The 14,313-nt window shown below is 42.2% G+C and overlaps 1 protein-coding gene across 4 annotated transcripts in view; it reads left to right on the forward strand.

Moving 5' to 3' along the window:
- The first annotated feature begins 529 nt into the window (after positions 1-529).
- Positions 530-14,313, forward strand: part of ntrk3b (neurotrophic tyrosine kinase, receptor, type 3b) — a 204,416-nt gene continuing 190,632 nt past the window's right edge. For all 4 annotated transcript variants that reach the window (XM_069690324.1, XM_069690327.1, XM_069690325.1 and 1 more), the window contains exon 1: positions 530-1,172. In XM_069690324.1, the coding sequence (XP_069546425.1) occupies positions 931-1,172 (242 nt within the window). In that variant the 5' untranslated portion in view covers positions 530-930. The remainder of the gene's footprint in view (positions 1,173-14,313) is intronic.

A 14,313-nucleotide genomic window follows, 5' to 3' on the forward strand; every position in this document is an offset into this window, starting at 1 on the left:
AAGTAGAAAAAAAGGCAACAGATCCCGATGTGTCATCACAAAACTCAGCATCTCAGTATCTCGGGGAAATGGTGATGCCCACCTCTACTTACAGGCAATAGGATGTATTTCATGGAAAATCACACAATATTTTCAGCATCATTATCAAGTGAAGGGAATATATTTTCAAAATTTGGAAATAATCATTAAGGAATTACTAATGTGAAATATAATGTAGAATAAAGATCAATAACAAATAATTATTGTTCCAAAAAAGCCTCGATATAAATCATCTGTAATAGTGAGAAATATGGACTACAGGGACTGAAATGATTTGTTGGCTTGTTTTTTTTTTAATTGATTTTTAATACTTTTTAAAATATCTGAACCCGCCGGCGTGTCCTGGCATCCTTCCTCTGTGCTGCGTGTGCTGTGTAGTTATAATCACTGTTGATTGCATGCAGTTTCTGCAGGTGTCAGTGTGACTGTAGCCGGTAGGAGGGACTTGATGCTCCAACTTCTCATTTCGTGTCTCCGTGCTCTCCAGCCAGTCGTCCTGGTCCTGCTCGGAGAGAGACGACGCCGACATCAGCAGCCGCGGCATCCCGGGGAACACCATGCATCTGAGGCTGACGAGACGCCTGGAAGCTCCGATTATTTCGCTCTCTCATTTTTGATTTGCGCCCCTTTTTTTTGTTGCGTCTTTTTCTTTTCTTCCCCCCCCCCTCCCCTCCTCCTCCTCCTCCTTTTCACCCAATCTCTGACGCGCAAGGACACTACAGCATCCATCCACGGCAGAACCGCTCACATAGAGCATCCTCTGTACAGACGCACCAGCCATCCTCCTCCTTCCTTCCTTCCTCCCACTCTCCTCCTCTCCTCTTCTTCTCGTTCTGTTCGAACTCAGAGGACATCGGGACCTCTTCTATCCCCCCCACTTCGCCCGGAGACATGGATCTATGGTTTCATTCGATCCGGATTTGCTGGTGGAGGGTTTTGTTTCTGATGAGTGTTTTCCAGGACTATCTGAGCTCCATGCTGGACTGCCCGCCGACCTGCAGCTGCTCTCAAACAGAGATCTATTGCAATAAGTCTGACAACGGCAGATTTTTCCCTTTACTCGCCCTGCAAGACACTGGGAGCAATGGGACCAGCGTTGACATAGCGGAGTTATTCAAAAACATCACCTCTATGTAAGTAGATGCAGACTACGCTGTGCGTTTCTGAATCATTAATTGATCTCACCCTCTGCATGCTGCTTTCTGTGCACAAATCTGACTTGTTGGCTGATATTTCCTTTTAAATCTGAGACTTTTTGCACTTCCATTAGTCTCCTTCACTAAGTGGCCTTTTATAATAAGACCATGTTTGGTAATGGAGTCTTGGTTGGAGGGTAAATGCGCTTATTCTGCCGCGCCGTGCGCAATAAGACAAACCATCCCCAGCCTTAACAAACTACTTGATCTTGCACCTTGCTAGTGAACGGATTCCCCCCCCCCCCCTCTTCTTCTTTTTCCTCTTCTCTACTGTGTCCCCATAAAGTTGCTCATCCGCAGCGGCACCGCAGGCCTATACACACGGCCAAAATGACAGGAGGATGTTGCGGAGAAAAGCTCCCATCACCACGCACGCTCGCTCGGCTCCGCGTCCTCGTGTAGCTACAGCAAACTGCTCCGACAGATTGTGCTAAATGAAACAGAAATAAATGGTGCAGTGAGGGTGAACCAGTTACATTTCAGCCCGCATTCTCTGAGAGCGACCCGACAAACTTTATTATGTCCAGATGACGCGTCGCGGATGGGGATGTAGAAACGTCACTTGTGGCTTCTTTTTTTTTATGTCTCTCTCTCTCTCTCTCACACACACACACACACACACACACACACACACACACACACACACACACACACACACACACACACACACACACACACACACACACTGATGAACATGCAGCAAGGTGCCATTTAGACTGTAAAAGGCTTTGCATAAAAACAAGAGGGGCTATGATGACGGCAGCTTAGCCGACCCCCCCCCCCCCCCCGCCGCACACCCACACACCCCCAGAAGTACATTTTCATTCTGCATCCTCTCTCTCTCTCTCTTTCTCTCTCCCTGGCATCGATCCTTCCTGCCAACATCAAAGCTTTCTTTCTTGAAAAGTCAGAAAAAAAGAAAAAAAAGAAGCTCGAGCTCGGGCCTTAAAATAAGACCTCTGGTGTCGATGTGGCTGATTTGCATATAAAGTAAACATCTCCCGTTCACGCGCTGGAATTCCCCGCACAGCTTCCTCCGGTGTCGTCTTACACCACAGAGGACTTTTCCTCCCATCAGTTTTTGGTTTCCCGTTTACACTGTTTTTAATCCGTCTGAGGCAGACAACAACTTCTTTTGTGGCATGGTTCAGCGCTTCCCTGTGCCACTAGAGGGTAGCCTGCAACCCTCTATAGTTTGGGAATCAAGTTTTCCGAAACAGCAGTCATTTACGTGGCTGTTTTTTTTTTTTTTTTTTTTTTATCAGGAGGGACTTTTTTCTATTTTGAGTCAAATCAAGTTTCGAGTAAACCTTAGAGGCATTAAAAATCAAAGGCTGGGACGGTCAGAGGTAACGGTGCAGTTAGTGATTAGTGTGACCCCAAGGTGACCCAAGGAGAAAGATTTGCTGCCCCATTCACATGCGTTGTCCTCTCCTCTGATCCACTGAAACCAACAACCTCTTGGATTTTTTTTTTCTCTCTAATGCCCAAATTCTGTTTATAATAAGCACAAAGTCGTGCATTGATTGCCTGTTTTGCCTTTGAGAACACCTAATGCAACTGACCCAGGACTAATTGTGCATTTCATGGCTTCTCGCCAGCAGGCTTCTTTTTTTTGTGTGCTGCTCAGCATGGACGGCAACCTCCACCCAGCGCCACCAGCAGCTCAATGACAGCTTATCAGGGGCTATACAGCCCAATGTCACACCGGCAAACACACTGAATTTACCTACACATTTGGAGATGATGAATTATTTGTGCAATCATCTGCTTAATATGCAGTAATTATGTGGTTTTAAGGCATAAATATGGTGCACATGTAGTTATTTGGCTCATAACAGTGGCTCAGCATCTGTACAGACATATTTCAGAATAAAAGGACCTTCTTGTTAAGTCATTATCTCGCTGTGAGACGAGCTCTTTAGAAATAACCTGTATCCATAGTAATAGAGAGCAGGCCCCATGCAATACAATACAAATAGTCTCTCCTTTGAAAGGGGGAGGATGCTTCCGTTTTGCTAACAAGTAGTGTGTTTCATTCACCATGAAATTTACACAGAGATGGGGACGATTTATGGCGACAGAAAGCTCGAGAGGGAGGAACTGTGGGTGTGTGTGTGTGTGTGTGTGTGTGTGTGTGTGTGTGTGTGTGTGTGTGTGTGTGTGTGTGTGTGTGTGTGTGTGTGTGTGTGTGTGTGTGTGTGTGTGTGTGTGTATGTGTATAAATGGGGCGATTGGCCGACCAAAGAAAACCGCCATGTCCAGATAATAGTTTTTCAGTTCTCTCACATTAGAGATTCATCACAAGAGGCATCACTGCTTGAAGTGGATAAGATAAGGCCGAGCTGATACTTCAGGGGGGGAAAAAGAAAAGAAAAAAAAACACGTTTTTCAGAGAGCAGCTGAAGCATTTGACGGGTTTGTGTAAATGCGGCTCTGAGCACAGGTGCGCGTTTGTTTTCAGAAATCCATCAGTGTTTTCACCCCTGCTGATGACGTTTGGCCTCATTTTGTTTTGTTGCTTCTTATATATTTCTGTGTGTGTGTGTGTGTGTGTGACTGCAGGCCCGGTTTATATGGGGAGGCTGAAGTATCAGAACAATCTGTTTGATCATTATTGTGCTGTCAACTGCTAAACATCTAAACGTGCACTTAGAGAAAAATCACCCCTGTAGCCTCGCCGTCTCTTGTGCTCTTAAGTTGATCCTTCCATTCAACAACGCGTCCACGCAGTCTCTGTCATTACTGCAACTGCTGCGTAGCGCTGAACTGTAGACGTGTGTCACGGCAGACATTTTGACATGTGCTCGCAGGTGGATTCAACCACATGAATGATGGCTGTGTTCCACTTTGGGAAGGTCCTGGTATTGTGCATGCTGGCTCACTGGGACACTTCACAGAGCTGGCTCCTTGTAAATGGGTTTAATTCCACATGTGCTTGTCCTGCGATGATGAGCAAAAATATCTGCTCTGAAAAAGGTCTGTGAGGAGAATCAATCTTTGACAGTCAAATTGTGAAATGTACACCTTTGACTGTGTGATAATAGTCAACATATAACTTTGCTTTAAACAATAAAATGGAAATATAATGCAATATTCCCATAATAATCCTTTAGGGACTTGTCTGTAGTCACTATTAAACATTTCATTAACATTTAAAACTGGAAACAGCTGTGCCCCAAACTTCAGAAATGTGATTTAGTGTTTGCGCAAAGTAAAAATAAATCATTTTTCAAGACCAGAGGTGCCCAAATTCTTTCTTATGAAGTTCCAAAAATGTATCTGGATGGAGTTACGCGGGCCAAAAATAGAAGTTTATGGTGTGTGACATTACATGGAAAATTACCTTTCTAAACTAAACTAAACTAAACTAAAATAATAATACTAATAATAATACTAATAATAAATGTAAATCTGCAAAGGAGTAATTTTATTACTTTGCAAAAATTATTGTCAAAAACAGTTGCTTTTTCAGTGTCAGTGTGTCAGTGCCTCGATCTCTCATCTTGATCTCTCATCTCGATCTCTCATCTCAATCTCTCATCTTGATCTCTCATCTCGATCTCTCATCTCGATCTCTCATCTCGATCTCTCATCTCGATCTCTCATCTCTATCTCTCATCTCGATCTCTCATCTCAATCTCTCATCTTGATTTCTCATGTTGACTGGCAGCCCAAAGTCAGTGATGTATTGTAGGACACACGAACAGCACATGTGCATCAGCAGGAGAGTGAATATCATCATTCTTTGTAGGCCAGGGAAACAATAAACAGGAAACTCATACAAACAATACTCTGCTGTTTATTGCTGTAAAACTCATATTATGAACTTTTTAGCTGCACAAACTTTACAGTTTGTAGTCATTAGGATTTTCCAGAATTTAAGATGAAGGAGAATAAGCACAAGTTTGACAAACGCCTTGGTCGTTCAAATCAAAGCCCACGGACCCCAAGTTGAGCGGCTCTGTACAAGACTTTCAAAACAGTAGCTTTAACCAAATTTTTGCTGCAATCTGAATGTTACAAACATTTATCAGGTTCCCTGAACCTGTCTGCCAAGTTCAAGTGTAGCATTGGAAACAAAAATTAAATTAAATCTCAAAGTTTCCTAAAGAAGTTGCACTACTTTTGTATTGACATTATGGCAATTTACGGTATTCATTATATAATACGATAAGGATTTATAGTTTGTCATTAATATTTAAAGGTCCCCCTCCAGCATGTTTTAAGACATAAAACGCATTGGTTTCTTCAGTAATTTGTATCTAATACAGTTTTCTCATGGAGACCTGCATCTAAAATTGTTAAAATGACATCTGCTCTTTCTCCAATATTGGAAAAAAAAAAAAAAAAAAAATATCCAGAATCTGAGGTTGTCCATATTTTTTCCCTTAGAAAATGTAACTATTTGTGACAGGATGTCTCCTCATTCACTGAAACCTCCGTACTCAGTGGATGTCCACTGGAAGTTTAAAGTTTCTTGATCATACCTCTCCCATATCAGACTGTGATTGGCTGGGAAGTTGTGATCTCACAAGCCTGTCTTTTTATTGAAGGAGTGGTCTTTAAAGAAACAATGCATGAATTAATTACGGCACCTACATTTTTCATGGTGGGTTTTATCCAGCCATCTTCTCAAAGCTCAAATCCTTTGATATCTTATGATGTCATTCAAATGCATGTCTTATTACGGTTTTAGTTTTTACTGTGGCAGTCGTGTTCTCTTAAAACGTGAACGGAGAAAATCAGACGTCCTCTATTTGTCTTTCAATGCAGCCGTCTCTTCCAAAAGTATTGCAGCTTTACCTTCTTTAATGTCAGGTCTTTCTTCAATCAAAGAGATTTATGTGGATTGTAAAATTGCCATCTGTTTATCTGCAAACAAACTCAGAGTCCCACACTCCTAAATGGTTTACGGTTTATCTACTTTGCCAAATGCGGCTTGAAGTTTATCATTTAATATCTTGATCATCAAGTCTATAAAAATCTGTTTTCTCATTTCCAACGGCTTCGGATTTCCTTTAAAATGCATCATAATGTTGTATTTATATCTTTAGAAGGTGTCACTTTCAAATGTCAGCTGTCTTACTTTAGCACGTGGCTGAAACATGTTTTCCATCCATCCCTTCGCTGCTTATTTCACCAGCAATTACCTAAAAACTTTGGATGAATATGACTCTGCTTCCTTCCACGTTCTTCTCTTTCTCAAATTTCAGCCCAGCACAGCTCCACTTTACACTATCGATCTTTGGACACCTTCAAGTACAGATTTTATATGAAACCAGCTTGCTGATGCTGCCAAAGAAACCTGTTTCAAACAGGAATGTTTCCAGGGTCCGCATAGGTGACTTGTGTGGGCTGGCAAGTGCCCCCCGGTTCAGACACTGAGCAGCGCTGCATTACATAAATCCAGCGTTTTCTCTCCCTCTTAGAACTGGTGTGCAGCCCACATACTGTGTGTGTGTGAGCGACTGCAGCCAATAGCGGCCTTCAAATCCATGTATCTGCTCGTGAAATCTTGCGTAAGGCTTCTGACTGGGAATTGATTAGTGACCTTTTATAGAATTTCCCGGCAATTGTTATAGGAAGTGAAGTATTTCCTGTTGAGCTGAGAGTTTGGAGTAGCAGTTGAACCCGTGCTTAGAAAGATCTTGTGGGTGCACATTTGGATCACATATTTAAAGGGGCACTTGAGCATTTCAGGATTGTATTTCCATTAAGTTGGAGGACTCAAAAAAAGAATGCTTGAAATTGAAGTAGCATAAAGCAGGATCTCCTGAATTTTACTGTCTAATATTGGTTAAGCTCCAAAAAGGGTAAGGCCTTCATTTCCCATCATGCAATTCCATACTGTCTTTAATTAGACCTTTCCTAAATGTCCTGTCTCTTGATTTGGAGCTAGAGGGCATCACACAGCTGTGGGTTAATACCAAGTGGGAACCAACAGTGATGAAGCCGTAAATAAGCCTCAAATTCAGACTTTGGCCAGCGCCATCTTGCTAGCTCGGAGCGATTTGGAGCCAGAAGTGATCATATTTGGGCGAGCTGAGGAGGAGCGAGCGGGGGATTTGACTCGATCTGATTGGAAACCTGTCTCGCCCACTGATAACCGTAACCTGACTGCATCAAAGGCCTGTCAATCAAATGGACACGCCCCCAAAAACCTGGCTTTTTTTAAAGGTTATTATCTCATTAATGTTGGGATTATTTTCCGATGGACCACCAACAAACTAATAAGAAGAGCAGCTTTAGCTAACAACACCGAGATAACTCGTGGAGAAATTGTATTGACTTTGTATTTCATGAGAGAAGTTGAATGGGGGTCTTTGGAGTCGGAGGTTTTTTGGAGCGAACCTCTAGTGGCCCTCGGTGGTATTGCAGTTTATGGCACTTCCACATCTGCCTAATTTTTCAGACCCTGAAGCTTCGTCCACTTTTACATACAGCCGACGGATAGTACTCATCGTTAGTTTGTGCAATGTCCCTTTAATACATTAAATAAAGCTAAAGGTTTGGATGTTGATCAGAAGAAATGCATTAATACTGATGGTTTAATGGTACGTGTATTCATCCTGAACTGTTCAGCTTCATATGAAACTCCTGCTCCCGAATGAACCGTCTCGAGTTCCACCCGAACAGGTGTGGCAGCGCTCCTGTTCATTAGCAGTAGCATGCTTTATGCTGCACTGGTCTTAATGGAAATTTTTGGTTTGACTTACTTTCACACGTGGCAGTAAACAGCTCAGTCTTTTGTTTTTGCACCGTTTGAGTAACTTAATTCTTACCGTAAGAATTACAGCCAATTAGACACTTTTGAATGGTTTGATAAACATGTTAATTTATGCATTTTCTGAAGTTTGCTCTGAAAACACACTGAACTGTGACTCCAAAACCAAGGTACATAATGAACCGTGAGTTTTATGTACACCCCTAATTAACGCTGGGAAAACGTGGGGAATTTCATTTTGTGGCTACATGTGTTGCAGAAGATGTTTATTTCTCTGCCTCGAGGCTCCATTCATCATATAACAGCTTAAATTGCTCAGTAGAATAAAGGTGCCGGATTTTGGTAACATTATTAAAGGATAAGAGAGACACCCGTGACTGGAAAAAAAATGTGACTTATAGCAGGAAATCAAAAGCAATTTTTAGTCATTTTATTATGTAATCTGGTTTACTTGGAAACAGCTCACACGCAGACGAGGCTGCTTGATATTCTGAGAAAAGATTTGATTCCTTTTTTTTGTGGGAAATTACTGGTGAATTCCCGGGTTTCCCAGGCTCAGTGAGCTGGAACCCAGTCAGAGGGTTGGGTCCCGCCCTCTAATAAGGGATGTCAGATGGATTTTCGGAGTGATGAACCCCTGACACACCTTCACTCTCACTGTAACACTCCTACCTTCCCCTCCTCACTGCTGATATATTTATATATTTTCCACCCGCTTCCCTTCTGTCCTTTATCTTTGTCTTTGTTCTCTCCTCCGCTGTGTGTTCTGAAGTTTTGATGTCTGGCTTTCTGATGCCCGGCTCACCTGAATCTGTTTGTTATCTTGATTTATTTTACTTTGTCATCTTGATATTTCGCTTTGAGGTTTCCATAAATATATATATATATATATATATATATATATATATTTTTACTCCTAGGGGGTGAAATGTTTTTACAAGCCTGCTGGGGCTTGTTTGTGTGATCTACAATTTTTAGTGCGTTAGTATCATTTGATGGCATAAATAAAGTGTACCTAAACCTCACTTAGCCTCTGTGAGCTGCATACACAGAGTGTGGCTGAGCTTTACACCTGTCTGACATCAGCCTTGGAATACACTTTTATATCTAAACACATATAATGAACAAAAATCACACCTTGTCATGTTCTTACTGCTCGACTGCTGCACTGTTAGTACCCATAGAGCACGTCTTTGGAAAGTGGTAAATTCACTGACTTTTCAATAGGGCTGGCTAACATTTGAGTTTTTCATATTTGTGTGGATAACTAGTTTTGTTACTGAATTTTAAAAAAAAATGCCTGTTTTCTCTTTCCTTTGTTTTTTAAAAATAATTTAATAAAAACATAAACTTCTATAGGCCTATGTGTAAACACAGGATGCCTTACACAAAGCTGAGCTGAATAAAACTGCCTAAAACGGGCACAATTTTACTTAAATTAGGAGCTGCCTCATAAAAAATGATTAAACGAGATTTGGAGTTTGTCGCAATTTCTATTTGAATATATGGACCAAAAGTGTATTGAGTTAAGTGAAATTAAGGATCGTTTTTGGATAGTAGTTCTCAACCCACTAGTTGAAATGGGTCACATTTACAATACATTTTTAGTGGGCTGCGATTGTGTGACTCAAAAAAAAACTTGAATGGAAGAAAGTTCAAACTTTTGTTCCTATCCCTGTAGGCTGGGTGTATACGATGGAAGTGACAATAAACACAGTTCAGATCTTTGTAAAATAAATTTGCGTGGCTCAAAAATTAAAAAGAATTTGGGGCGGGACTTAATGACGAAGGAAAAATGTGTGTCTTGAGACTGCACTGGGAGGGAAGAACTACTGGTCTAGTAAGAAGCCACAGGATAATACGTGAGACAATATCAGGAGTTGGTAAATCCACTACTGAAATAGCTGTGATACTTTAGAAGGAGGATGTCTGCAGCGGCTGAAGTACTTTTCTGTTGCAAGATGGATGCAATATTTTTGATCGCTTCTGATCAAAATTTGCCAAATTTACAAACTTGTGAGCGGAGCTTTGTGATGTCTGAAAGAGCCGATCAGTAATAAGTGGCAGGGAATTTGATGTAAGAGGCTGAAATCTGCCCACTCAGCGACTGAAATAACTCCAGTCTTTTCAAACCAATGGCTTCTGCAGAGCTCAGTGAGAGTACAGCTGCTGGAGAGAAGCAACAAGGAGGACATTTTGTATGTAAATGAGTGGAGTTTAAGAAGAGAGCTAGTCGGATCCATTAATTAGTTATCGGCCTGTCCTCATGATGATGATGTCTTTGAAATTAAGCTGTTTTGCTTTTTTTGGGAGAGGGGGGCTACGGTGATCTCGACAACCTTCACCAAACCGTGTTGCGTCTACGGTCACACGCTGTGTCAGCATCGTCACCGCCCAGGACGGAGCTGCTAACACACGTCCTGCCAGTTGGTCCTCCCCACACAGACCCCCTGCTGCCTCCGCATCGCCAGGCTCACCTCAGGCGGTGCACGACGGGCTCCTCTGTTATAAGCATATCATCAAGTTTGCATGAGGCTGTCTTTGTGGAAAGTAGGTCACGGCTGCCATCTGAGAATTCGGAGGGAGAGAGAGCTGCGCTTTTCGTTCAGATCCCCTGCAGGCGGAGGGGATGCTGTAAGAAGTCCTGGGCCATGTGACTGACCCCCCCCCCCCTCCTCACCCCGCCCCTCCACTGCCTCAAGCTTCCCGCATCTGCAGGCAGCCCTGGCGCCTTCAAAAGATGCATACTAATGAGGCACCTTCCCCTCCCTTTAACAATCAAAAGATGCATTGAGGATCGAGGGGGTGAAAAAATACTGAAGGCTCTGCTGTTTCAGCCATGGATTAGAAAAACCCTTTAAAGCCTCGAAGCAGCCTTCCCGGGGCTTTCTGTTGACATTTAGTTGAGCTTCTGCTTTCATACAGCAGATTAGGACTTGGTGTCGCTCCTGTGTGCAACAGTTTATCGTGTCAAATTTAGGGTTGAAGGAAGCAGAAAAAAAAAAATCACGTTTCCACCTATTAAAACTGCTTCTATGGCGACATGAAAAACATAAGATAAACCCAGCTGAAATGCTTCCCTTGAGCATTGTTAATCAATTTACATCTATTTACATGCACTGCTTTTTGCTGGGATTTTTTATTTTTTTTGTCCTGTGTGATGTACTCGTAGGGAACATTTATCAAGTACCTGCTGCCCTTACATATCTAGATGAGTCAGTTTTGTGTCTAATTGGGTAGTATGAGCTTTACTGAAGCTTTATTACAGTTAATCATGTTTAAACATGTTATCTGTAGGCTTCGGGAAGCCACACTGAAAGCAGCATTATGGCTAATTCCTTCTTCTGCCTGATATTGATGGATGATTCATAGTTTGAGGCGTTTGTGTGACGCTGCTGGCATAGAAAAGCTTTTTTTATTTTTTATACTCTTTCTGTGTGTTCCTCTCTTCCCGAGATAACCTCCTCCCAGGTGTGAGGATGTACGTTTGACCGTCACGGTGTCCGTCACCATAGTTGACTCCCACCGCACGTCACCAAGCTAAAAAAAACAACAACCCAAAATCACCTCTCTCCTTCCTCTTGCGGTCCCTAATAAGGATCCTACTTATTATTCATGTGGGATGATTGGTGTTTTAAAAAACATCAATCATCATGTATTATCAAGTAGGATGAGTCACCCCACTGTCCTCCATGTCAGCGATGACTGGCAGAGCTGTGTGAATAATGCAGCTGTCTCGCTTCTCGCTGAGCTTCAGCCATGTTGTCCTACACACTGTGCATGTTGATGGATGCTGTTCAACGTCGTTCTGTCTTCTCTTTATGTGACAAAAGGAAACGCTTCTTTTTACAAAGCTCTGCTTCACAAATTATTATTCCTCTTTGTGCATATTCGAATCCTGTATTGGTTGTAGTTGCTTGCATGAACACTTCAGCGCGTCAGCGTGACCTCAGATGGCTTGTGTTCGGTGCCACTCGCAGGCTGGAGATTATCCCTGTTTTGCACTGGACTACTCTTGTGTTTTTTGTTTGTAATGTTATTATGTTTGAGGCTACGTTTTTTTTTTTTGCCCCTGAACTGGAAAAAAGCTTTTCTTTTGAAACCTTACAAATAGTCGCTTTATGTTGTATTAGTCCTGAAGAAGAAAGGCATTACATTACCCCGATAAAAGCATGCAGCGAGCTGCACTTTCCTGCCCGCATCCGTCCATCAGTTTTCCATCTGTACAAACGAGGGAGATCTGTTTGAGGCAATATGTGCGCTGATGTTTGAGTGGTAAACACTCATGATGAATTAATGGCGCCACAATCCCGGCTGTTTAGCTCCGACAGCCAATGTCATCAGCGGTGAGGACAGAATATAGCAGCACATATACACCGTCAAATTTCCCAGAAAGCACAAAGATGCTTACGATATATCGGCCCTGTGCAGCCTATGTTTATTGATTGCCTTGGACGGCTTGATATCTATATTCGCTCTGTTCTGTGGACCGGGTTTGTGCATTGCACTACATCAAAATATTATGGACCTTGCAGCACCATTCAGCCGTACGCGCTGATCATTCTCAGTGAGCCGAGGACTCGGTGGCCGTGCAGGAGTGCACAGCACCGGGAGGGTTTTTTAAGACCCTGACATAGCTTTGTGTGGAGGCAGATGAGAACACATTAAAAGTAAATGGTCCACTAGGACTCAGCTCTGCTTTCTACTGGCTCCCTGTTGCTGCAATGACCTTGCTACTCCAATCAGAATATCACCCTCCATCTTCCCTCTTAGACTTAAAAACTCATCGTTTTAAGAAGTACCTGACTTCAACCTCTCTTGCTGCTGAATCACATCCTCCTCGCTCATATCTATCACTCTCCTCGCTCTCTTCTTGAAGCTAAAAAAACAAAAACCATAGACTTCATTTTTTCATGTTCCAATCGTCCATATAAACCCAGTGTAGGGCCGTGATACCGGTTCCTGAACGATACTTTTTTTTTTTACAAATTCATTTTAAGAAAGCAAATATTACACATTACATGAAACCATTACATGATGGTTTCATAAAGTCTAGAGGGTGGGAGTGTAACTCAGGTTCAGCCTCATGAGCAAGCTGTTCTTAGATGCTATATTTTACAGATGCACCCTAAACGTCTCACGGAAGCTATTGTGGATGCCACAATTACACCGAAACGCCTCACATGCAAGATATTGTTATGCTGCAATTTACAGATGTTCTCTAAACACTTCACATGCAAGCCGTCGCTGGATGCTACACTTGTCGTATGTTCCCTAAACGCCTCACATGCCATCAGCAGACACTTTCCAGCCGGCTGCACACAGAGAGAAGCCTCAATTTGCTGCAGTTCACGCAACTCAAACAGGTATGTGGCCAAAAATTAGTTTGAAGAGAGTGAAATAAGGCATTGTAGTGAAAGGTTGACTGACATCTGTTGAAACTGGCTGATTTTACTTCTGTGGGCAGTAAAACGATAACCTCTTGGTCTAGATGTAGCCTAGGTATCGAAACTTGGTAACATATAACAAGATATTTTTAGAAAGTGCAACAGTCCGTGCCATAAAAGTACCAAAGTTTTGTCCCCAGCACTAACCCGGAGGTGACCGAGTCTTTGCATGTCGCTCCTGCCCAGCACATCAGCCCATGTGACAACACAAATTGTAAATTTTACTACTCGGTTTTTGTGCTATTAAAACAAACAAGATATCATTTGTTAATTAGTGGGCTTTAGAAGTGCTGGTAGATAGATTTTCTCACTTTTAAAGAAGCCAAGCAAGCTTCCCGCCCATTTCCAAGTCTATGCTAAGCTAAGCTAAGATCAGCTCAGCTAAGGTGCTGGTAGCTTCATGCCCAGACAACAAATAAAAGAAAGCAAATAACTACAAAGCAAATAAGCTCTTTTTCTGTTACACCGCTGAAAAACAAGTATATTTTCTGGATAAATTGTGGCCTTCTAACTTAAGATGTCTCTTGAGCTTACTTCATTGTCATTGTTCCCAGCTGGCGTTTTAATATGGGGATGTAAATGGTATTTGCTGTTTTCTTTCATCTTGTAAATGCAGCGGAAAATAGCGAATGTTTCTTTTTCTTTTTTTTAATATGAGGAAATGCTACTAAAATAAACAGGAAAAGTAATGGATGGGATTTTGTTGAGGAAGCTGTGGATCTGAAATATGCTTGTTTGCTCAGGAATCAGGGAATTACAGGTATTCAGTTGCCCACAGAAAATGTAAAAGGATCAAGTGAGCATTGTGGTGCTGATGAAGCTGAATGGACACATGGTTGGAGCTGCTGCTGTGACTCAGATGATTTTCAGGGATGAAGGAGACTTTGACAGCCGAGGCCTAAAC

Source organism: Brachyistius frenatus, unplaced genomic scaffold (assembly GCF_029030835.1).
Source record: "Brachyistius frenatus isolate BFR_SWC_R1_liver_20210118 unplaced genomic scaffold, ASM2903083v1 Contig_9, whole genome shotgun sequence".
Classification (NCBI taxonomy): Eukaryota; Metazoa; Chordata; class Actinopteri; family Embiotocidae; genus Brachyistius; species Brachyistius frenatus.